Below are 23669 nucleotides of genomic sequence, written 5' to 3' on the forward strand. Positions count from 1 at the left end.
GGCAATGGCGCTTAGGGCTTTGAGGGATTGGGCGAGGGGTGCCGAGCATCGGATTTCGCTGTATGCGGCTGACTTGTTAGATATTTTGGAACCGATGGACAGCATTGGGGGGATATTGGGGATCTTGGAGGAATTTGGTCTGTTTTTGAGGTATAAATTGAACCCGAGAAAGAGTGAGGTGTTCCCAATTAATGGCAGATGGCAGGAAAGGAGATTAGGCGAGTTGCTGTTTAGGGTGGTGGGGACGAGCATTAGGTACGTCGGTATCCAGGTGGCATGGAGCTGGGCCCAACTGCATAGACTGAACTTGGCCCGATTGGTGGATGAAGGCGGGCTTTAAGAGGTGGGATGTTCTGCCATTGTCGCTGGCTGGAGGGTGCAGACAGTGAAAATGAAGGTGCTGCCTCAGTTTCTGTTCGTGTTTCAGAACCCCCCTATCTTTGTCACTAAGTAGGAAAGTCAATGGGCTGATCTCGGGGTTTGTGTGGACAGGAAAGGCACTGCGGGTGCGGCGGACTTTTCTGAAATGGGGACGAGGTGGGTGGCTGGCGCTGCCGAATTTAATAAATTATCATTGGGCGGCCAATATTGCGATGGTGAGAAAGTGGGCTGTGGAGGAGAGGTCGGTTTGGGGTCGGGTAGAGGCGGTGCGCATAGGGGAACGAGTTTGAGGGCTTTGTTGTTGGCACCTTTGCCGTTCTCGCCAGCCAGGTACTCCGTGAGCCCAGTGGGGGTGTCGGCTTCAAAGTTGTGGGGGCAGTGTGGGCAGAATTTTGGGTTGGAGGGTATATCGTTCTGGCCACAGATCTGCGACAACCATAGGTTTGTGCTGGTGGGGCTGGACGTGAGGTTCTGGGGGTGGCGGCAGGTGGGGATAGATTACTTCAGGGACTTGCTTACCGGGGAGGCAAATTTGTGGGGCTGGAGGAGTTGGAGGAAATGTATGAGTTGCCCAAAGGGAATGGTTTTAGGCACCTGCAGGTTCGGGATTTCGTGGGGAGTGAGCTGCCGTCCTTCCCAGGGCTGCCGCCTCTGGCGTTGCACGACGAGCTGTTATTGGAAGACTAAATAGAGGGGAAGGTGTCGGATGTCTGTAAGGAATTGATGGAGAAGGAGGGAGCTCTGTTGGAGGAGATTAAGCACAAATGGGAGGAGGAGCTAGGAGGGAGGTGGGGACCAGGACGTGGGCGGAGGCCTTGCGGAAGGCAAATTATTGTATCTGACGTTAAGCCTCCTCCAATTTAAAGTGATGCCACATGACGGTGGTGAGGATGAGCAGGTTCTTGGCCGGGGTGAAGGATAGGTGTGGTACGTGGGGTGCCAGCGAATCACGGCCACATGTTCTGGGTGTGCCCACGATTGAGGGGGTTCTGGCAGGGGTCTCGGACTCGATGTCCAAGGTACTGGGTGTCAGGGTGGTTCCGAATCCGGAGGTGGCGATATTTAGTGCATTGGATGACTCGGGAGTCCGGGGAGATTTTGTTGGGTTGGAGGGACTTGGAGCCACCGATAGCAGGAGTGTGGGTGGGTGAGCTGGCAGAATTCCTGAGTTTGGAGGTTATGTTCGCACTGTGTGGGTCTGTAGAGGGATTCGCCCGGAGGTGGAAACCATTCATCGATTTCTTTAAGGAGAATTGAGGGGTCAGCAAGGGGAAGGGGGTTAAAATGGGCATGGTAGAACATGGCAGGGGGTTGGTGTTGGAGGGTTGTAGTTGTTTATTGGGTTGATATGGTGTTCTGATATTCTGTGTATATTTGTTAAATGCCTGGAATAAAAATATTTTTAAAAATAATTAATTAATTTAAAAGGTGTCTGCGTAGGTTTCCTCCAGGTGCTTCGGTTCCCTCCCACAGTCTAAAGATAATAGAATCCCTACAGTACAGGAGGCCATTCAGCGCAATGAGTCTGCACTGACCCTCTGAACGTACACCCTATCTAGGCCCACTCCCCGCCCTACCCCTATAACCCCACCTAACCTGCACATCCTGGACTGTGGGAGGAAACCAAAGCACCTAATGTTCAGATTATGTGGGGCTATGGGGTTACAGGGATAGGGTGGGGCAGTGGGCCTAGATAGGGTGTTCCTTTGGAGGGTCGGTGCAGACTTGATAGGCCGAATACCCTCTGTGTGCACTGTCGGGATTCCATGGTAGCTGTGCATGTGGAACCCATCTCCTTGCCAATTAAGGGCTTACCCACATGAAAATCTGAACTTCAATCAGTTTCTCCATGGAGATGCCTATCGGATCAAAATCAAACCCGGCGCCTGTCTCCTGTTTGCGTGGGAAAATTCAGCCCCACATCTATTGCACCTCAAAGTTTCTGAACAGCTTAATTCAACCAAAACCAAATTATTTCATAATTCATTCACTTGCTGTTCATGTGTCCCAAATAGATTGCTGTGTTTGCCCACCAAACATAAGTGACTATATAGCACTTTGAGATATTCTTGAGGATGTGAAAGATTATATGTAAATGCAAGTTATTTCTACCTACAAAAATGTACAGGAAAGAGTGATGTGAAGTATAAAGCCTCAAAAGTGACACCCACACATCAACCACCCATGGTTTGCTTCAGGCAAACAGCCTTCAGATTTATTGGTGTTGGAGGACAATACCAGACACCAACAACTTAACTTGGCTTCATTGCATCTCAAGAATGGATTTTCAATGGTTTAATGGAAGATACAGGCATCATTTGTCCTAATTGTCTCCACTGGCAGCGAGACCCCGGACTGACTCTCTATACTTTCAGACAGTTTCAAACATTGTTCAGTTTAAAAAGTTTCAAAATACACCTTAACGGCAATCAATGGGACAGAAGGGAGCGAGAGAAACTGGCTGCTGGGAAATGAGAGCGGGGGGAGAGAAAAAATTGTTGCCAGGGGCAAATGGGGAGAGAGGGAAACTGGCTGGCAGGAGGTGTGTAGAGAGAGCGAGAGTGTGTGTGTATAGAGGCGAGTGTGTGTGTTAAGACGAGAGAGAGTGTCTGTGTGTAGGGGATAGAGTGTGTCTCTGTATGTGTGTGTCAGGGAGAGTGTGTGTGTGTAGGGGAGCGTCTGTGTGCGTGCGTGGGGGGAGAGTGTGTGTATGGGGGGGAGAGAGAGTGTGCGTATGGTATGTTCATGGGGGTGGGTGTCGGAAGGGGGAGAAAATGAGTGTGTGGGGGAGGAGCGAGAATGTGTCTGTGTGTGGGAGGGGGACGAGAAACAATTTGTGTGGGAGGGGGACGAGAGACAACGTGTGTGTGGGGGGGGAGAGTGAATAACGAGTGTGTGTGTGGGGGGAGAGAGAGAGAATGAACGAGTGTGTGGGGGGGAGAGAGATAGTGAGTGTGTGGGCAGGAGAGAGAATGAGTGTGTGCGTAGGGGGAGAACGAGTGTGTGGAGGGGAAGAGGGAGAGTGTGTGGGGGTGGCGGGAGAGTGTGTGTGGTGGGGGTGTGAATGTGTGTGTGGTGGGGGTGAGTGTGTGCGTGGTGGGGGTGTGAGTGTGTGCGTGGTGGGGGTGTGAGTGTGTGCGTGGTGGGGGTGTGAGTGTGTGTGTGGTGGGGGGGTGAGTGTGTGTGTGGTGGGGGTGTGACTGTGTGTGGTGGGGGTGTGAGTGTGTGTATGGTGGGGGTGTGTGGTGGGGGTGTGTGGGGGGTGTGCGGCGGGGGGGGTGGCGGGGGGTGTGTGTGTGGGTGGCTGTGTGTGTGTGTCTGGGGGGGGAGCTGGGTGTGTGTGTGTTTGGGGATGTGAGTGTGTGTGTGTGGGAGGGTGAGCTTGCGCATGTGGGAGATGGTGTGTGTGTGTGTGTATGTATATGGCTGGGGGGCAGAGAGTGTGTCTGACTCACTCACAGTATCCTGATTCTCACTCATCCTGCCAGCCACACACCAATACACACTCACACTCACTCACAAAGTGGATGGGCCTATAGGCGTGAGCAGCCTCCTAAGGCTGCGAGTAAGCCAGACACACACAATTGCCCTCTAACGGCCATCTGTATTAGCTATTCATTTTTAAAATTGTCAATTTATTGAAATTCATGTATAATGTTGTGCCAAACCTAATCTTTCCAAAATTTGCTCATGAACCCCTTGAGTGAGTAAAAAACAGAAATGTGGCTCTATAAGCAAAACCTTACAATCTGTTTTTATATTTCTGCGATTTACTCTCATATTTTTTTACCTTTTTTCTCAACTTTTTAGTGGACCTCTGCACATTTCTAAAACACGCCAATTCTCAAACTTGCTGTTTTATTTTTCAACGTTGTTCTCTTCTTTTGAATCTAACACAATCCTTCACTGTCTGAGTGAGCACTGGGATGGGTCCTCCTTAGTGAGTTTCGGTTCTTCAATGGAAAGTTTTATTTTTTGAATATTTTGAGTTGTTTCTTTTAAAACTTCATTTATTTCCATATATTTTTAGTTTATTTACCCAATTAACCACAGCCCGTTCTCCCCTCATCAGCAGTGAAAGGAACTTAAATGTTTGTCTTACTGGTATGGTTGTATCGCAACCCCCCCTATTAGCACACCTAGTGTCATATTGATGTTGAATTTATGCAGGTTTACCAATTTGCCATAGTGGGCACCAGTGCAACTTCCGTGCCAGGGCAAAACCGATTTTTGAACTGCTGCTGACATCACGGTGGGGAGATGATACAGTGGGGAGGCCTGCTATTGGCATTTAAATGTATAGGACACAGTGGGAGGCCTGCTATTGACATTTAAATGTATAGGATACAGCAGGGCGGCTTGATATTGACATTTAAATGTATAGGACACTGGGGAGGCCTGCTATTGACATTTAAATGTATAGGATACAGCAGGGTGGCCTGCTATTGACATTTAAATGTATGGGATACAGCGGGGAGGCCGGTCATAGAATTTACAGCGCAGAAGGAGGCCATTCGGCCCATTGAGTCTGCACCGCCTCTTGGTAAGAGCACCCTACCCAAGGTCAACACCTCCACCCAATCCCCATAACCCAGTAACCCCACCCAACACTAAGGGCAATTTTGGACACTAAGGGCAATTTAGCATGGCCAATCCACCTAACCTGCACATCTTTGGACTGTGGGAGGAAACCGGAGCACCTGGAGGAAACCCACGCACACACGGGGAGGATGTGCAGACTCCTCACAGTCAGTGACCCAAGCCGGAATCGAACCTGGGACCCTGGAGCTGTGAAGCAATTGTGCTATCCACAATGCTACCGTGCTGCCCTTAAATTGACATTTAAATGTATAGGATACAGCGGGGAGGCCTGCTATTGACATTAAATGTATATGATACAGCGGGAAGGCCCGCTATTTACATTTAAAAGTATATGATACAGCGGGAAGGCCCGCTATTTACATTTAAACGTATAGGACACGGCGGGGAGGCCCGCTATTTACATTTAAACGTATAGGACACAGCGGGAGGCCTGCTATTGACATTTAAATGTATGATAATGGCTTTCCCGACCTTTCATGGTGGGAACCTCATTATGTCACTGGCGGAGGGGTGGGAGAAGGAGGACAATCTCGGCAGGAACTTGCTGCGGCATAAATGCTATTTGGGGATTCCTGTTGTATTGTCTGCCCCCTCTGGCTTTCATACCTGCTGAAAACGAGGGCGGAAAATCTCCCCCTGTGGGTGGAGCATGAATGCAGTGAGGCCCAAACTTAAGCTGAGAAGACCACAGTGGTGAGGTTTTTAAAGAAAGTTGGAGGGTCATTTAGCCAAAAGTGAATGGAAGGATCCCCATGATATCTCTTATCCCTAGGGCGACGCAGCGGTTAGCACTGAGGACCCGGGTTCGATCCCGGCCCTGGGTCACTGCCTGGGTGGAGTTTGCACGTTCTCCCCGTGTCTGCGTGGATCTCACCCCCACAACCCAAATGATGTGCAGGGTAGGTGGATTGGTCACACTAAATTGCCTCTTAATTGGAAAAGAAAAATGAATTGGGTACTCAAAATTATTATTTTTTTAAGTATCCCGGAGAATAGCTGGAACACTGGGGATAATCAAAGGGAATTCCAGAGGGCGATGGCATATTTGGTTTGACCTTGGAAGGAGAAGTAAATGAAGCCTCACGATCTCGTAAAGTATAAGTGAACACTTATTAGGAAATAAAAGAGGAACTGGATTTATAATCTAAAGTCTTGATCATCTGTAGTGTTAAGTTAATAATGCTCACTTTGTTTCATTTTTTTATTTTGTTTGCAGTAAAGGTGTTTTTTGTTCAAAAATGTCTAATCCTGTAGCATAGTTCTTTCAGTTAATCACAATATGGCATGCAGGAAGTGTGCACACATCTCAGGCCCTCTATATTGGTTACGGTAGATATGCTGATGGCAGGTTTGCAGATCAGGCCTGCATGGCGAACAGGGTCAAATTTTGATTTCCGAACGCCCTGTGCTTGAATCGTCACGTGCTGAATTCACACAGCACATTGTGACACTGACTGGCAGGAACGCCTGAACGTGGAGCTGATAGGACTGCCGATCCCAACTTAACATTACAAGAATCGCTGAATTGTGACATGTAAACCCGCCCCCCCCCCCCCAAAATGGATGACAAAATCCTGCAATTCTGCATGCATTAAAACAACCTATTCAGCCACCTTTCGAGCAGTGGCCCTGGATGTGCTGTATTCAGGACTATACAATATTTGAGTAGTCGACTGTGATTTGAATTGTAAAGTTACATGCAGTTGCGTTGAGATTCTTAAATTAGTTTGTATGTGGTTTATACTTTTTATCCTGTTTGTCTCTATTAGACCTCCTCTGTCACAACTATATTCACAAGGGAATAGCTTTAGTTTATTGAGTCATTAGCTAGGTCTTTCCTGGGGCTGCTTCCGATTGTCCAGCAGGATTTTTGCCGAACTTGAGGAAATTTCCATCAGTGGTGGCCTTTTTATTTTTTTGCAAGATGTGTTACTGAACAGGAATACCAAATACAGCGATGCGTGCAACATAAGCATTTAACCCTTTTCACTTGATCTGAGATTCCCTCCTAAATGTGAACTTTTCCCTCCTCGAATGGCTTATTCCCACCAAAACCTCTGTTAATGGAGGGAAGCTGTTTGTTTCTAATAGCCTTGGCCTGGGGTCAATGGAATAAGGCACAGTCAAAGCTTCCTTTGATGCACTAATTATACACCAAGCCAAGCCTGTCAGCTAACAGCTCTGTTGCACCATCTGCAGCACCAGCCCAAGCAGCTATATCGACTCTGTTATTACTGAGCGAGAGGGTTCAACTGCTCTCAGCTACTCATAGCCACAAACTTTACCATCCTTTAAAAAGGAATTGATTTATTTGCAATATACTGCATTATAAAACTTGGAGTTTTCACTTCTGAGACTGAATTTTAGTTTAGTTATGTAAGGTCTTTACAAGCTGACAGTCACAAACTAACCATCTGGCCCTGGACAAAAATTTCTGGACACTGCAGGTGAAAACAGCTGAGGCAGCAGTAAGTATTGTACAATTGGGCACAGCACAGCCCTGGTTCAGGGAGGAGAAAATAGAACCTACAATCAGGCGTACAACTGGAGTTGCGGATCACATGTCTGTTAGTTTTATATCAGACAGCAAGTTGAAAATATAACAGGGCGGCACGGTAGCACAGTGGTTGGCACTGGTGCTTCACAGCTCCAGGGACTCGGTTTGATTCCCGGCTTGGGTCACTGGCTGTGCGGAGTCTGCACGTTCTTCCCGTGTGTGCGTGGGTTTCCTCTGGGTGCTCCGGTTTCCTCCCACAAGTCCAAAGATGTGCAGGCGAGGTGGATTGGCCATGAGTGCCCAAAAAGGTTAGGTGGGATTACCGGGTTACGGGGATAGTGTGGAGGTGTGGGCTTAAGTGAGGGTGCTCTTTCCAAGGGCCGGTGCAGACTCGATGGGCCAAATGGCCGCCTCCTGCACTGTAAATTCTATGTAACCCGTGGCCTCCAAAGCTGGCTGGCATGTATTAATAGCATATTTGTCCCCAAGGACAGGCGGCCACTGTAGGTGGATGGCCCACAATCAATGTTGAACCTGTTGGAACCAAATTTGAACTTCAACCCCCATAGCCAATCTGTTACTTAGACCCCTGCATTGCCTGCCCCATCCCAAAACCCACCTCTCTTTTTCACTGTTGCTGAAACCCTTATTTCTGCATTCGAAATCTTCAGATTCAACTCCTCCACCACCCTCCTTCCTGACCTCCTGACCTGCCCTCTTCACAAACTCCGAGGCCAGAATTTTACGTGTCTGGGCCGGGCGCAACCTGACCCAGAAGTGCGTAAAATCCCCCGAGACGTCGTCGCGCATGTGCACGATTTTCAGGTTGGAGGGCGCGTGTGCGAATCAAATGAGTGCCCACTGACAATGAAAGGCCCAGTAAGACGATTAAAAGTCCAATCAATGGCGCTTTTGCACTGCTATTTTTAGTTCGTCACATGGGGAAAGTGGGTGGGCACGCATTTCTTTACATTGGGGAGGAGATGGTGTTGCTGTATTACCACTGGACGAGTAATCCAGAGACTCAGGGCAATGCTAGGGTTCAAATCCCATCAATTGCATTAATGTCCTCGAGGAAAGGAAATATGCCGTCCTTACCTGATCGGGCCTACATGTGACTGCAGATTCCCAACAACGTGGTTGACCGAGCAAGCCTGTCTGTTCAAGGGCAATAAATGCTGGTTCAGCCAGTGACAACCACATGAATAAAAAAAAATCTCCTCATCCAAGGGCAGGATAAAATGCCTCTCTGAGCACGATCTGTTTCTCTGTGGTAGAGTTCGTAGGTATGTGATTTTATTTTTTTTTGCTCGAGTTTCCTAGTTATCGTTTAGCATATGAAGTGCATTTGAAACATTTCAGGACTTCCCTTGAAGGTTTTCCTGAGGATTGGAGGTCACTGTTCCATCACTTGCACAGCACTGGTCCTCTGTGTCTGATTCAATGGGGCTAGTTTACTCTGCTGATGGGACCTCCTCTGAAGAGGAAGAGAGGGGCAAGAAGGAGAGGAGGCACGTTGAGCACATAGTGTCCAGACAGAGACCTGTAAGAGGAGAGACACAGGCTCAGTTGGTGCAGGGTCAACAGGAAGTCCAAGGCAGGAGGGGACACTGAGGATGCCACCACCCAGCAGCTAGAGTATGCAGACCGTGCACCAACTACCTCCAGATCGAGGCCCACTGCCACAGGAGGCCCTGCTCTCTCTGACACAGAGACATCAATTTGTGATAAGATCGATCCCAAAAGCGCCACCAACTGCGTGGGAAGGGGGGATGCTCAGTGGTTGAATGTGCAGCATCTCTCAGTCAGCCACTAGATTCTGATACCATCTTTAGGCACATTCCCACGTTCACCCACTACTGCACAGACGAGGGCAACCAGGCGGAGAAAGCACAAAGGTTTGCGGCAATGGCTGGATTTCCCCACTTTCAGGGTGCTATCGACTGCGCGTGTGTGACCATCAGGACATCAGCAAAGAACCAGGTGCTTTGATCAACAGGAAGGGGTATCACTCGATGAATGTGCAGATTGTCTGTGACAATTCACAGGTACCGAGGCTGTTTGTTGCTCCTGGGTAACTAGGAATATACCTTAAAGAGGCGGCTGATGACCCCACTCTGTCACCCAAGAACTAAGGGAGAGGAGAGATATAACAAGAGTAATGCCTGGACACTGGAGAGGACTATTGGGTTGCTCAAGAAGCGCTTCCGATGCCTTGACCAATCCGGAGAATCATTGCAATATCTTCCAGAGCGTGTCTCCCTCATAGTTGTCATGTGCTGCACCCTGCACAATCTCACTCTGACAATGTGTTGAACCAGTGGAGGCTAAGGAGAGTGAAGCAGGACCACAGGCCAGGGAAGATGACTCCAGTAATTGGTCTGAAAATGAACCTGGGATCACAAAGGGTGAGCAGGCTGAGGTGGATGGCTTGAACATTCGGCGGGGCAGCAACGGGAGGGATGCATTGATCCAAAGAACCTTCACGAGGCATCCAAGGCAGAGACACTGACTTAATCCAAAATGATAATATTTTATGAACAATAAAACTTTTCTCGAACTTTTCTCGAACTCAACCCAGATTTGCTGCACCACACAAATTCCTCAGCTTCCCAGCTGTACAACATCTGGCCAATGAACAAAGCATGCAGTCATCTCAGCCCATTGAATTGAGGAAAATGTTTATGTAACTTAAAGCAAGAATAAATGTGCCAAAGCTAACAGAAAACACACAGTAATGAAGATAAATGATGTAACCTGTGACACGCCCCAGTTGTGCTTTAAAGAAGCTTTAAAGGTGCTTTGTGGTTTAAAGGTGCCTTAAGCTTGTGTTTGCGTATGCTACGTCTTGGTGCTCAACCGTCATTGGCAATGGCAGGGAGACAGCTTGCTGACTTTGCAAAACTGGCTCCGGTTGGGAAGGAACATCCGTCTCCGTGGCTGGGTTCTCCTCGAATGTCGCGGCATCATAGATGCAGTGGCCACTGGCAGAGGGGCTACTGCCCTTGTCTGGAGCACCCTGGGAGGAGACTATAGAGACAACAGCTCGTCTGCCACTGTGAGGTGCGTTTGCACTTCCCTTCTCTATTGATGGATGAGCACCTAGCAGAGCAAGGAGGTGCCTCATCTATCTCTCACACTGGCAGTCACCTCCAGAGGTGTTGAGTCTGGTTTCTCCTCTCTAAAATGCAAAACCTGAAAATATAGTGTCCTGTTGGCTGTTTTAACTTCGCCTTCTGCTTAAAGGCACATACCGATTATGGGTACATGGACCAAAATAATTTTTTAAAAGCGTACAAAGGGAACAAACTGGAAGGACCATTACATTGGTGGGACCATATCTAGCGTACTGTGTATTGTTTGGTTTCCTTATTTACAAAAGGATATAAATGTATTATAAGCAGTTCAGAAAAGTTCACTGGATTCTGTGGGGTTGGGTGGTTATAGATTCTTGACTAACAAGAGAGAGATAAAGGTTATTGGGGATAGGAGGAAAGTGGCATTGAAGCCACAATCCGATAAACCGTGATCTTATTAAATGGTTGAGCAGGCTTGAGGAGCCCAATAGCCTGCTCCTAATTGGTTTCTTCATATGTCCTCCAAATCCTGTCGTCTCTGTATTCCCTCCTCTTTCTGCTCTACCATCAGTTGCAAAGCCTCCAGCCTAGCCCTAATTTCTGACAGTTCCTGCCAGAATTCTTTCATCAGGATATCTCTGCCCCACCTTCTATTCAACTTGTAGTTTTGGTCACCTCCCCCAATTCTTAACCATAGAATCGCTACAGTGCAGAAGGAGGCATGTTCACTGTCTCCCAGGTACGAGCTTCAAAGGACCATTGGCACAGCCTGCCTTTTGGGCAGGAAGCAACAAAAAAAAAACACTAAGGGAAGCACGGTAGCTTAGTGGTTAGCACAGTTGCTTCACAGGGTCCCAGGTTCGATTCCCGGCTTGGGTCACTGTCTGTGTGGAGTCTGCACGTTCTCCACGTGTGTGCGTGGGTTTCCTCCGGGTGCTCCGGTTTCCTCCCGCAGTTCAAAGATGTGCGGGTTAGGTGGATTGGCCATGCTAAATTGCCCTTAGTGTCCAAAAGGTTTAATTGGGGTTACTGGGTTAAAGGGGTGAGGTGGAGGAGGCGTCTGCTTGAGTGGGTGGTCTTTCCAAAGGTTGGTGCAGGCTTGATGGGCCGAATGGCCTCCTTCTGCACTGTAAATTCTATGAGGCCATTCATCCCATCGAGTCGGCACCGACCCTCTGAAAGAGCACCTTACCTAGGCCCACTTCCCCTGCTCATCCCCACAACTCCACCTAACCTGCACATCCCTGGACACTAAGGGGCAATTTTATCATGGCCAATCCACCTAACCTGCACACTTTTGGATTGTGGGAAGAAACCGGAGCACCCAGAGGAAACCCACACGCAGACACAGGGGGGGGAATGCAAACTCCAATCAGATAATCACCCAAAGCTGGAATTTAAGCCGGGTCCCTGGCGCTGTGGAGCAAGCAGTGCTAACCACTGTGCCACAGTGCCACCCCACTATACTAATACTCAGTGTTCACCCCTCTGTGAAAGTGCTAGGGCATTTGGCACCGTGTAAATGTACGTTGCTGATGTCACTGCACAGTCAGCCCTATAAATAAGTGCTTTTCTGAAGAGGCTTCACCTTATTATTGTGTCACTTCCCTAGTGTTTTGGAAAATTACAGAATGATATATGAATATGTAGAAAGGCATGGCACGAGTTGCCAGTCAGGTGTCAAGGCCTCAGTCCTGCCTTCACCTTCCGGAACAGGCATAGCGCAAAATTCTGTTGAATCTCATCGGGAGGGGGAATCAGAAAACAATGGGCCAGGGTTGGAGCTTTCAAAGGGGGGAAAAAAAAAAATTCTTGACAATATCAGTCTTGGATGTGGAACAATCAGCCTAATTGGTTGCTGCCATTGGATTCTCCTGTTATGTCACTAGAGGGCTCTGTTGAGTCCAATTTTACATCAGTCACCTGATAAAATGCAAACTGCCTCAAGCTTCCGAATTAATCGTACTGATTGCAGTAAAACATCGTGAATTATGTAATGCAATCATCAGATGCCATGAAAATCTGGGTAATAAATACAGAATTTGACTTGACCATCATTATCCAAACGAAACCCCCATCAAGATCCATCATTATTTACTGCAGCCTGTTATTTCCCACAATTTCACGAATGTTCAGGTTCTCCTAACATCTTTTTAGATGAAGGGAAAACTGAAGAGCGATTAGTATGTTTGGTTGTCCTGTTGGGTTACTGCTGCCCTGGAAAGGAGCGCATGTCACCTGATGCAGATCGACTGGGCTGGGCCATGTAACAATATTGCTACAGAACAGGACTCGCAGGATTACGAAGTCCAAAGTCAGAGCCATCCTAAGTTCAAAATCAGGCCTGGGCTGAACAGGGAGCAGAGCTTACACAGCGAGATTTCTGTATTATCATAGAATCCCTACAGTGCAGAAGGAGGCCACCTGGCCGATCAGGTCTGCACTGACCCTCATCCCCGCAACCCCACCCAACCTTTCAACACTAAGGGGCGATTTAGCATGGCCAATCCACCTAACCGGGACATCTTTGGACTCGGGAGGAAATCTGAGCACCCGGAGGAAACCCACATAGACACTGGGAGAATGTGTAAATTCCACGCGGACAGTCACCCAAGGTCGGAATCAAAGCCGGATCCCTGGTGCTATGAGACAGCAGTGCTAGCCACTGTCACCATGCCACCCCACATTAAAAGAACAATGTTTCAATGCGAAAATCAGGGCCACTCACAGCGGGGATGTGAAACTGGTTTGTTTACACATACAATAAGTTGAAAAGCAGACCCTTGCTAGTTAGGTTTTAGTTAACAAAATTCTCATTATTAAAACTAGACCCATTATTACTACAGGTTAACCAATGACCGGATTAGGTGGCACAGCCCCACACTGTACAATGATCTCCACTTGTAAGGGGCGCATTTTGTACATACTATTGGGTCAATCCATCTCACCCCAAACAAAGGATGTTAATTTGTCTAAATGTTTCCTTGGTACACCCAACAGATGCAGATTTTCCAAGAGTATTTATCGAAAGTTCATTGGTATGAAATCCTACATGGGCATGTTCTGCAGTTCCACTGCAATCAGTAGTGACCAGAATGTGAGAGGGTTTTGTTCACCTAATTTTTGTAATCTCTCCTGAAGAGAAACTCCAGCTGGACAGAGTCCAGGGTTGTGTATAGCCAAGTAACTTTCTCAGTATGTGGGCCAAGAAGATGAATGTCAGCAGATTATTTGACCTTGCAGAGTCAATATCGCTAACCTGATCGTGAGGGTAAATTCACTGAAATTGCATTTGTGGTGAGAAGTCCATTGTGAATAGAATGTGGGTTGGAAATACAGCTTCTGGAGAAGAGGGTCTTCTTCTCAAAAATCGTCTTGCATGCCTTCTTTCGCCGCTGTGTCTTTACTAGGTGGTCATGTCTTCGCTGGGGGTGGCCTCCAGAAAACCCACCCCCTCCTCTTCATGCCCTTTGGAAGGTTCTCTGGCTTCCAGCCAATGAGGTTATTGTTGTGTTAATCACTCTGGGGTAACACGGACTGCAACACGATGCAAATAAACGATAAAGCATGCACCAAACGTAGGCGTTGGTTCAATAAGATTTATTGAACTTAAGTAACGAAGCACACAGCTGCCTGTGGGTTGACTCTCTACTACTCTAAGTAAACTAACTCTAACTATCTAGACCAGGCTAGCTCTGATCCACGTGTAGAAGGTGTTGAATGATTTGTACAGCCTGACTGTCACCACAGTTGTCACCAGTGGAAAGAGGCAGAGTGCTGATGCCTCGTGTGTTTTATAGTTGGAAGCCCCCCTCTGGTGTTCTGTCTGGTGATTGGTCATGTCCTGTTCTGTATGTTGATTGGTTCACTTGGGTGTCTGTCACTGCCTGCTTTTACCTCATGATGTGCATGGGTGCATATTATGACAGTTACCAGGCAGGGAGGATGTCACAGCACCCAATGGGATTAACAATTTCATATATGAAAGACGCCAAGAGCACCCTAGGTGTCGATTGTCAGGTGAACGGAATACACGTTGCCCTTTCCATATATGGGAACTGAGGTGCCGGTGAGTCGGCTGATATTGGCAAATATACAAAACAATGTCCTTATTTGGTCAAGGTCGAGCACCTCCGGTCCCAGCTTCCAGGACAAGTCCAGGCTTGCTGTTGCTCGCCTCTGACCAGTGTCTGTTTAAACCTGGCCTGTCATTCTTCTGAGGCGGGCGGGCTCTGTTTCTTGCTCCACAGATGCTGCCAGACCTGATGAGATTTACAGCATTTTCTGTTTCAGAAGAACCTCCTCAGCTTTATTTTTCCCTCTTCTAAAGATTGTCTTGAATCTTTCACAAAGTCTAACACTTTGAAGTGAGAGATCTGGCCTATGACAGATAGGTACTAATGAGTCACATGATGGGCTAAAATCTGAAGTGTCATGTCTTCAACATGACCGGCAGCAAGTGTAATGCACCTTATATGTAGTTTAAAAAAAAATATACTGTAGATAGTAGATTATAAACAGATTAAAAGCAACATCGGAACAAAAGCAGTGATAGGGATTTACAGTTGGAGGTCCCATTTGAGAAGTATTCACTTTTCTTTGGTTAACCAAATTAACAGTCCTGTGATTAATGTGGTCTGTCAGGTAAACGTTTGTGAAAAGGAATTGGTCTGTATATTCATCAACCTTAATTAGTAGCTGAGGAGAACTGAAGCTTTCATTGATGTGTTATGTACTCTGGGATAACACAGGCTGCAACTGGATGCAGCTTTAACCAAAAGATACTCCAGACCTTGAAGTTAGTTCAATCTGATTTATTGAACCAGCAGCACAGTTCTCTGAGTTCGACTCTCTGCTAACCCAAGTGTGGTTACTCTGTCTGACTGAACCAGACTTGCTCTGAGCCACGTGCTGGAGGTGTGATACTGTACATACACCCTGACTCACTCTGTAGATCTTCATCAGGGGAAAGAGGTGGAGTGTGAGCCCCTCGTGCCTTTTATAGCGAGATACCACCCCTGAGTGTCCTGTCTGCTCATTGGTCATGTCCTGTTGTCTGTGTTCATTAGCTGCCTGTCTGTATATCATTATCTGCATGTCTGCATATCATGACATTCATTTCAACAAAAGCAATGTCCTACATTTATATAGCAACTTTAACATATTAAAATATGTCGGGAAGCTTCTCATTGGACAAAGATTTATACTGAGCCCAAGAAACAGGTGACCAAAAGCTTGGCCACAGGGGTAGGTGTTAAAGAGCATTTTCAGGAGAGAGGGGCAAATATTTAGGGAGGAAATTTAGAACTTGAGGCCTAAATGCCTGAAGGCACGATGCTAATGGTGGGTGATGGGCAGGAGGCCAGTATTGGAGAAATGAAGGGATTTTGGAAGGTTCCAGGGCTGGAGAAGCGAGATGGAGAGGGATGAGTCCATGGGACGATATGAAAATAAAGATGTGCATTTTAAAATGGTGGACTGGAAGCTAATGGAGGCCAGTAAATGCAAGAGGAGATGAGTCCCGTCCAAGATGAAACTTGTGATGAGGTAGGAAATATGCTGCAGAGCTTGGATGAGCTTAAGTTTATCAAGGGTGCAAGATGGGAAGCTGGTCAGGAGGGTGTTGGAATAGTCGCATCTAGATGCATGAGGTTTTCAGCAGTGGACGGGCTGAGGCAGGGGTGGAGATGGACAATATTAAAATTAGACGGTATTGGTAATGAAAAGGATATGTAGTTAAAAGCTTAGCTCGGGGCCGACAATGGTTTGGTTCAGTCTCATTCAGCGACAAGGGAAGGGGGTAAAATTGTGGCTAGACAGCGAAGGTTATAGAAGGGGCAAAAGACGACGGTTTTGGTCATCCATTGTTCTTTGCAACTAAAACACAACTTGAATTTTGAACTGTATTAACTAGTTTTGGAATCTGGCATTGGGTAATATTGCATGTTGTAAAGAAAGAGGTTAATAAGCCCTGCACGAGGTGAAATAATGCCGTTTTAATTAATGAAGTCCCTCTGTCACCGCAGATCCGAAATGGTAGAGTCCCAAATATCATTGGGCAAGTCTGAACCTGCCTTATGGTTAATTGAATAGTCATGAGGAATAGAGGGGAGGTCCAAGTTTTGTTGTTAGATGCAGTCTGGAGAAAGAATTGAGAGAAAGGGAGGGAGAGAGAAAGAGAGATAGAAGAGATGGAAAAGCGACAAAGACTGTCCCACCTTGTTTACCTGTTTCATAGCCCCCAAGCCTTGGCCAGTGGATGCCAGTAAGGTCTGTCACAGACCCTGCACCATGTTTGTTTAAAACGGGGAGAACAGCATCCTCCCCTAAATCCGATGACACCTGAGGTGGGAATAATCCCAGCTGCACCCGCATTTCGGGAATACTAAAATGCTTTACATAAGTGACGCAGCCCAGCACTGCACTACGGTAGGTGGCTACAAATTTACCTCTTTAAAAAATATATATATATATATATATATATACACCATATATTTAAAGAATTGAATTTTATATTTTTGTCAAGTCTGTACCTGTTGCTGATTTGTGAGGGAATAAGTTTGATGGTGCTCTCATTTCCTTCAGCTTGTTGCTAGGTAATTAGCCAACACCATGACTAAGATTAATATTATTTACTGCTGTACTGACCTAATATCTCTCTGATCACAGGAAGGAATTTGTAGTGGTGCTGCTCCAGGCCAGTGTTGCCTTTAAGTGCTGCTGTGCCCCTTGCTAAAGAATCCTGTCGGATTCCCATAAGTGTTGATTGGCTCATAAGGATTTTAGGTACATGGAATATTTAGCACATTCCAATTCATCTTATAAAACAAAGGATAACTTTAATGGGTCTGTAATTGAAAACCTAGAATTGACAAAAGATCCTTTTTAATCAAGAAATCTAGGTGCTGTGTAGTCCCTCTATCATTTAACTTCTTTCTGTTCCAACCTTTCTGCTCCCTCTCTGTTTTATCACTGCTACTATTGGTCACCACGGCTCTGAACCTTTCTCTCCTGCTCTCCCCAAGATGCCAATTTCACTCTAACACCGCTTTCCAGGCCCATCACACCACCTCAAAACTTAGTTCATCCTTTTGCGAGACCTCCAAAGCTGTGGCACTCCTTACCTGCCTGGCTTCCCTTCTTTCTAGCACCCCCAGGTTCCACGTTATTCCACAAAATCCAGTGATGGGATGGATAGGGCCTACTATCATATATTCTGGGCAGGGTGGTAGTAGTCAAGAACACTCAGCTTCTACAAAGTGGATTGTGCATCTTCAGATCTGTTAGTTATCACTTTTCATACCTAGTGGTGTATGAAAGGTTCAGATGAATAAGAAGGAACCAGTTTCTCGGTTTGTGCTCGGTTTAGGAAGTTTTAGATCAGTATGTTTATTTGGCAATGAGAACTAAAAATACAAATGTTGTAAATTGATCTAAAAATAGAAAATAATGGAAATAGTTGACTAGTCCTAATAGGGGAAAAGATAGGCCATCATTTTGGTCAGTTTAGCTGATTCCTTTATTTTGTCTACCCTGTCTTGAATCACCCAATATGAATTAAAACAATACACCGACAAGACATGGTCAGAGGTTATGCCCGAGGGGCTCCTTAAGCTATAATAAACTTCACAAACAATTTTTCCAGTTTTGTTACATCATAACTTGTGGTCCTGAAGAATTAGACGATAAGTACATATTGCTAGATTTGTTTCAATAAAGCTCATCGCATTGCTCACTGGTTTCACAACAGTCATCATAAGGGCGTCATTGCCCTTCAGGGGAACAACTTTATACTGCAACGCATGCAGGTAACACAATAGGGGTCATTCTGAATCGATGACCCACTTGCATGGAGTCATAGAAATTGCAGAGGAAGCTGATTAGCCTACAATCTTTGTCAGTGCTAACTCTGCAACTGCAGCTATCATCTCTACCAGCATTTTCTTGCCTTTCCCCCCCCGCATCCTTTCATATTCTTCCTTTCCAAGTACTCAGCAAATTTATTTTTACATTATGTTTATTGTCTCTTCACCCAGTAGCTTCTGTACTAAAGCACCCTCAGGCACAAGTAAAAACCACATTGCTTTTATATGGTGACGCTCATGTGCACCATCTCCGAGGGTTTCACAATGTCAAGCACACAACAGCTGAACCTGTGGAGAGGGGGAAAATTAAGGGAAGGGAGGAGCTGAAAACTTTGTTAAATGTTTTCAAGAAGCTTTGGAGGAATGGGAGAATAGAAGAAAGACAAAATAGATTAGGGAGATGCTCTAAATGTACGTCACAGTAACATTTTGCAGACATGTGTTATAAGTTGTATTACATTCACAATAAGTACCTTGAGAAGGTTCCTGATTGCTTTCCAATACTTTTTATTTCAAAGTGTAATTTTATTTTGACTGTTTGAAACCTTACTTTTGGCTCCTCGTATATGTTACTGCCAAAGACGTTAAAGACGATTCCTTAATCCCACACACTCGACAGTGAAGCCACTGTCATGGGATTGGCAGCAAGAAATCTGTTTATGGCACTGTTGATTCTCTCACCTGTGCTCCCTGCAGGATCAGCTGGGAGTGCCGAGACACCTGTATTACTCTTGCCACGATGCTTCCTGATTCCTAATTTGCTCATTTTGAACTTGGTTCTTTGTTTATAAAGCACGCAGATCCAATTTATATTCCAGACTATCTCAATTTCCTTGCCACCCGTACATGCTTTGAATTGAATCTTTGCACAAAATTGTCCAAAGATAGGACAAAAAAGAAAGTTGGATTACTGAATTATATGACTGGCAAAAACAATGAGCAAAAAATATTTGAATTTAATTTTGTCCCCACCCCTCCTCAAAATGCATTGTTCTGAGACATAGTTTTCTAAATGCCATCAGCTCTTTACATGGCCATTGTTCATCTGTGAGCCGAAGCTATTCACCACCAGAGTTGTCCTCTCCAGGTTCTGTACAGGTTCACTTTACAGGCTCATTGGAATCAGGAATAAGAACCCTGATCCTCGGGCACTGAGGCCAATTATGGTGACCCAGCTGTTGCCTTGACTGAATTTGGCTGAGATCGATGACTTTCTGTTCTGCAAAGCTCATTGTGAACATGCAACCATGAGTGAAAATAAAAAGCTGGGCTAGAATCTCTCATTTTCAATGCTATTGTCTAGATGAAGATTCCTAAACCCTTCAATGCAAAATACACGTCAAGATTGATAATAGTAGGTGAGATAAATCATGATGTTATACTTGGGTAACACCAACCATGAGTTTTGAAATATGGATTATAAGAGGAAAGAGACAAGGAACCTGACCATTTCAAGGTGCGGGGAAATTTAGAATGGGACAGCATGCGCCAACTTCATGTCAACACTAGCAGGGAGAAGGATCAGCACTTATGATGATTTGTGACTTGGGAAGGGCAGCTAAGAGATCGGTGTGTTGTCAAGGCAGCTTCACTGGTGCCCCTGAGCCAATTTGCAAGAGCAAATGGAAATTCTTCATTGAGATGCCTGGCCTGTGCACCATCATGTGATACAATGGAAATTTAATTTGTATTTGGTTTAAAAAAAAATCATGCGTCTTAGATGAGGTGTTGGCTGTAAATTATCAGACACTTTGACCAGTTTATTATTCAAACCCAGGTACCCTTGTTTGCGAGATGAACAACGGACAAACACAGACTCACGATTCAACCCAAATCTATTCACAAGTACAATAAAACAGTTATTATCCCAAAATATCCCCCAATATTATCTGCCCAAGACTCTAATACTATCCGTGCCGATGAACTTGATTGAGTTGCGGGTCCAATTCTCTTGAGTTACCATTGCCTCAGGGCCCTCTTCTGCACACCTCTTCCATCCGTCTCTGGTTCGCCGCTGAGTCTGGTCCTTAGTCTCCATGTCGAGTCTTCGCTGGGGAGGGTCTCTGACTGTCCCTTCGTATTCCCCTCTTCGTGTCCTTCCAGAATTTTCCCTGGCCCTCAGCCAGTGACGTCACTGGGCAGAGGTTGCAACATCAAAATGGAGTTGCCGATTTCAACTCTGCAGGACACCACAAACTCTCCCCCCCCCCCCCCCCCCCCCCCCCCCCCCCCCCCCCGCTCACTCACACCAGGAGTCCATCCTTGGGTGCATTGCCCACATGTAACCTTATCCCATGTAAGACAGTGGCGGGAAATCGAGATGCAATAAAGTCTGGCTGCATGTGGACAATACGCAATAATCGATCAGTTTGAATAGGGTCGATTCTCTCCAGTCTCCTGATTACAGGACAGGTCCCGGCCTGCCCTTCTCTGACCAGTGTATTTCAACTTGGCTGCTTGAATTTCCATCAGGCCTGTCTGTGGTTCTGACTGTGGCTTAATTTGAATTGTCCAATTCTGAATTCAAAGTGTCTAATTCTGAGTCAGGCCTAAGATTCAGGCCGTCGGCCAATTTACCGCAGTCCCTCCTCTCGATCCAGTGAGCATCTGCGAACCGGATTGCACAACCCCAACCAAGTCCTGGACAGGCAAGTACCAGAATCTCAGGCAAATAATCCTAATCCCTAACCCAACATCTAGACATTCTGTAGACATCATAAATGCACAATTAGACTGCTCATATGTCCAAAATAAACTGTAGAAAATACAGATAAATACAAAAACAGTAAAATACAAAGAAAAACTTTGAGTCGAGAGTCCTTGATATATCCCTTGGTTGTGGCGCTGGATCACGCTTTCTACTTCCAAGCACCTCAGTAATTCCTCCTTCTAGTGGACAAGCTTTATTGTGAGGGAGGTTAAATAGAGAATAACATCCTCACATTCACCAGCATCCGGTGGGGCGAACCACAGGAATCCAGTGTAGGCTAATTCAATCTTCCTGTCTCCTGTGGGTCTGTGTCATTGTGTCCATTCTGAGGGAAGAATCCCAGGTACCTTACCACAAGTGCGCAATACATTCTATAGCAAAAGATCAGGGCAGCACGTGTTATTATTCCTTAATATCTGATTTCTTCTCCCCATTATCCCTCCCACCAGATGCCGGATCACGCTTCTTCACTAATCCCCTTTATAATATCAATTGATTCCCATTTTAGGCTGTGCCATGGATTTTGTTTCTTTATCCCAGAATCTGGGGTAGCCAGGTTTCCCTGTTTAATTTGATTGTTCTCCTGGGATGGTGAGTTGTGGCGAGGCAGAGTTGCATGAGCAGAGGCCATGTAGACGAGAAGCGAAGAGTAGGTTTGAACTAAACCCTGACACAGGAGGCGAGATTCTCCATCCCGCCAGCCCCATTTTCAGGCGTGGCACGCTCCCGCCGGCAGCGGGATTCTCTGTTCCCGGAGCTGGCCAGTGGGGTCTCCCATTGTGGCCACCATACGCTGTCGGGAAACCTGCCGGCGAATATCGCACATCTTTAACTATTTCTGGTCACCAGATCCATTCACCCATGGCTCCTGCCCCTTGATGGCCTTGGGCATCGTGGGTTTGGTAAATAATTTGGTTGCGGTCCCTAATTGGTACAACGTACTGGCCATCTTTGAGGACTAGTCCAGCCTTTATCGAATTTGTATCCCACCACTTGTCAAAGGAAACTGGGTGTGCTCCTCCCTGAATCTGTTTCAGGTCCTGGGCGCTGCTCTGAGTTTGTTTAAGGTCTTCGGCCTTAGTCTGGTTTACAGAGATGGCATCAATCTGCTCGGTAATCGGGGTTGCCATGGTTCCCCCTCCCAGGTGCCCTGCTTGGCCAATTCATCTGCCCTTGTGTTCCCAATTGGGGAAATTCTATGACAGGCCTTAGCTTTAATGATGCCACACTCGGGGCCTTGGGTAGTCTGAGAAATAAAACTAAGTAGGGGTCCAGACGGCAAATGTTTCTCATCTGTCGAGAGGAATCCTCTAGCCTCCCGCAGTGGCAGGAAGTCAGGAACTACGGCGGACATGCATGCTGTCTGAGCATGTCTGCTAGTGTGGGGAAGTGGTCAGGGCGGCTGCCCACGTAAGCTATGGCCACTAGCACTGCAGCCTGTGCGCTCGTCTGTGTGGGAAGCTTTAAGGCTATCTCCCTCAGGCTTGCCTTGCTTGTCTTCCACATAGATGCCACACCATGTCTTTCTGTTCCCGTCCTCCACCATAGAGGCTCCGTCTACAAAGTTTCTTCAGAGCCTGTTTGCCTGCTTCCCGATTCTCTTGGGTTCTCACCATTTTTGTTTTGGCACAAATGGCCCCTTGGGGTAATTTATTGGTGTCACCTGACACTCGTGAGGTTCCCGTCCGTAGCTCGAGTTGTCAGCTGGGAAAGTGGGGGCTCGGGTATGCTTTACTGCAACGTCACGGAGTGGGAGGGACCAGCGAGCTGTGTGGTTTTCGCTAACCATCCCGTCTTTGGTCCGGCCATCCTACAATAACTGCATGGAGGTGTGCTCCGTGAGAATGATTAATTAATTTTGGTCAAAGATGTAACCGAAACATTATCCAATCCTGAAAACCGCTAAAAGGTGCTTTTCACACAAGATGCCCTGTTCGACTGAGGTTAAGAGCCGAGAGGCTTGGGTTACTGGTCCACGTCTCCCAAGGCGCTCCTGCAGAAGTACGGCAGCAAGTGTGCTGTCAGTGGCTGCTACTTCTAGCGCAAAGGGGAGGTCTGGGACAAGGACTTGCCGTGCTGGGGCCTGCGCTAGGGCCCGTTTTAACTCCTAGACAGCCTGTGTGTGGTGGTTGGTCCACTCCCATGGGGTATTTTTCTTTCAGTGATCTAATAGGGGGCAGCTTTGGTGGTGAAACCATCAGTGTGGTTTCAGCAGTACCTCATCGAGCCTAGAAAGGAGCGTAACGCGCTCACGTCCTTTGGTAGGCGAAGGCGTGTTGCTCACTTGATCCGCTTTCTTTCCATTTCGTGCTTCCCCCTCCGTCATTACTGTCCCCAAATATGAGACCTGTGACCTCATAATCTGGGCTTTCCTGGGGTTGATTTTGAGGCCTAGGACAGTGAGGAGGTTCGGCAATTCTTACTGACCAAATCGGGGAATTATTGTTGGATGCAACAGGGCACAGGACTCCCTGCCGTAATAAAAGGTTGATACACCAACTTTTACAGATGCACCACAGAAAGCATCCTATCTGGCT

The 23669-nt window shown here is 46.8% G+C and overlaps 1 protein-coding gene across 5 annotated transcripts in view; it reads left to right on the forward strand.

The window, feature by feature from the left end:
• tp73 (tumor protein p73) overlaps nucleotides 1-23669 on the forward strand; it is a 285880-nt gene that overhangs the window by 140327 nt on the left and 121884 nt on the right. The window contains exon 1 of one of the 5 annotated variants that reach the window (XM_072478041.1): nucleotides 16737-16986. The exons of the other annotated variants lie outside the window; for them this stretch is intronic. Within the exon in view, the coding sequence (XP_072334142.1) occupies nucleotides 16948-16986 (39 nt within the window). The 5' untranslated portion in view covers nucleotides 16737-16947. Of the gene's footprint in view, nucleotides 1-16736; nucleotides 16987-23669 lie in introns of those variants that run through there. 5 annotated transcript variants of the gene reach the window in all.

The sequence above is a fragment of the Scyliorhinus torazame genome, chromosome 16, assembly GCF_047496885.1.
Source record: "Scyliorhinus torazame isolate Kashiwa2021f chromosome 16, sScyTor2.1, whole genome shotgun sequence".
NCBI classification, from domain to species: Eukaryota; Metazoa; Chordata; class Chondrichthyes; order Carcharhiniformes; family Scyliorhinidae; genus Scyliorhinus; species Scyliorhinus torazame.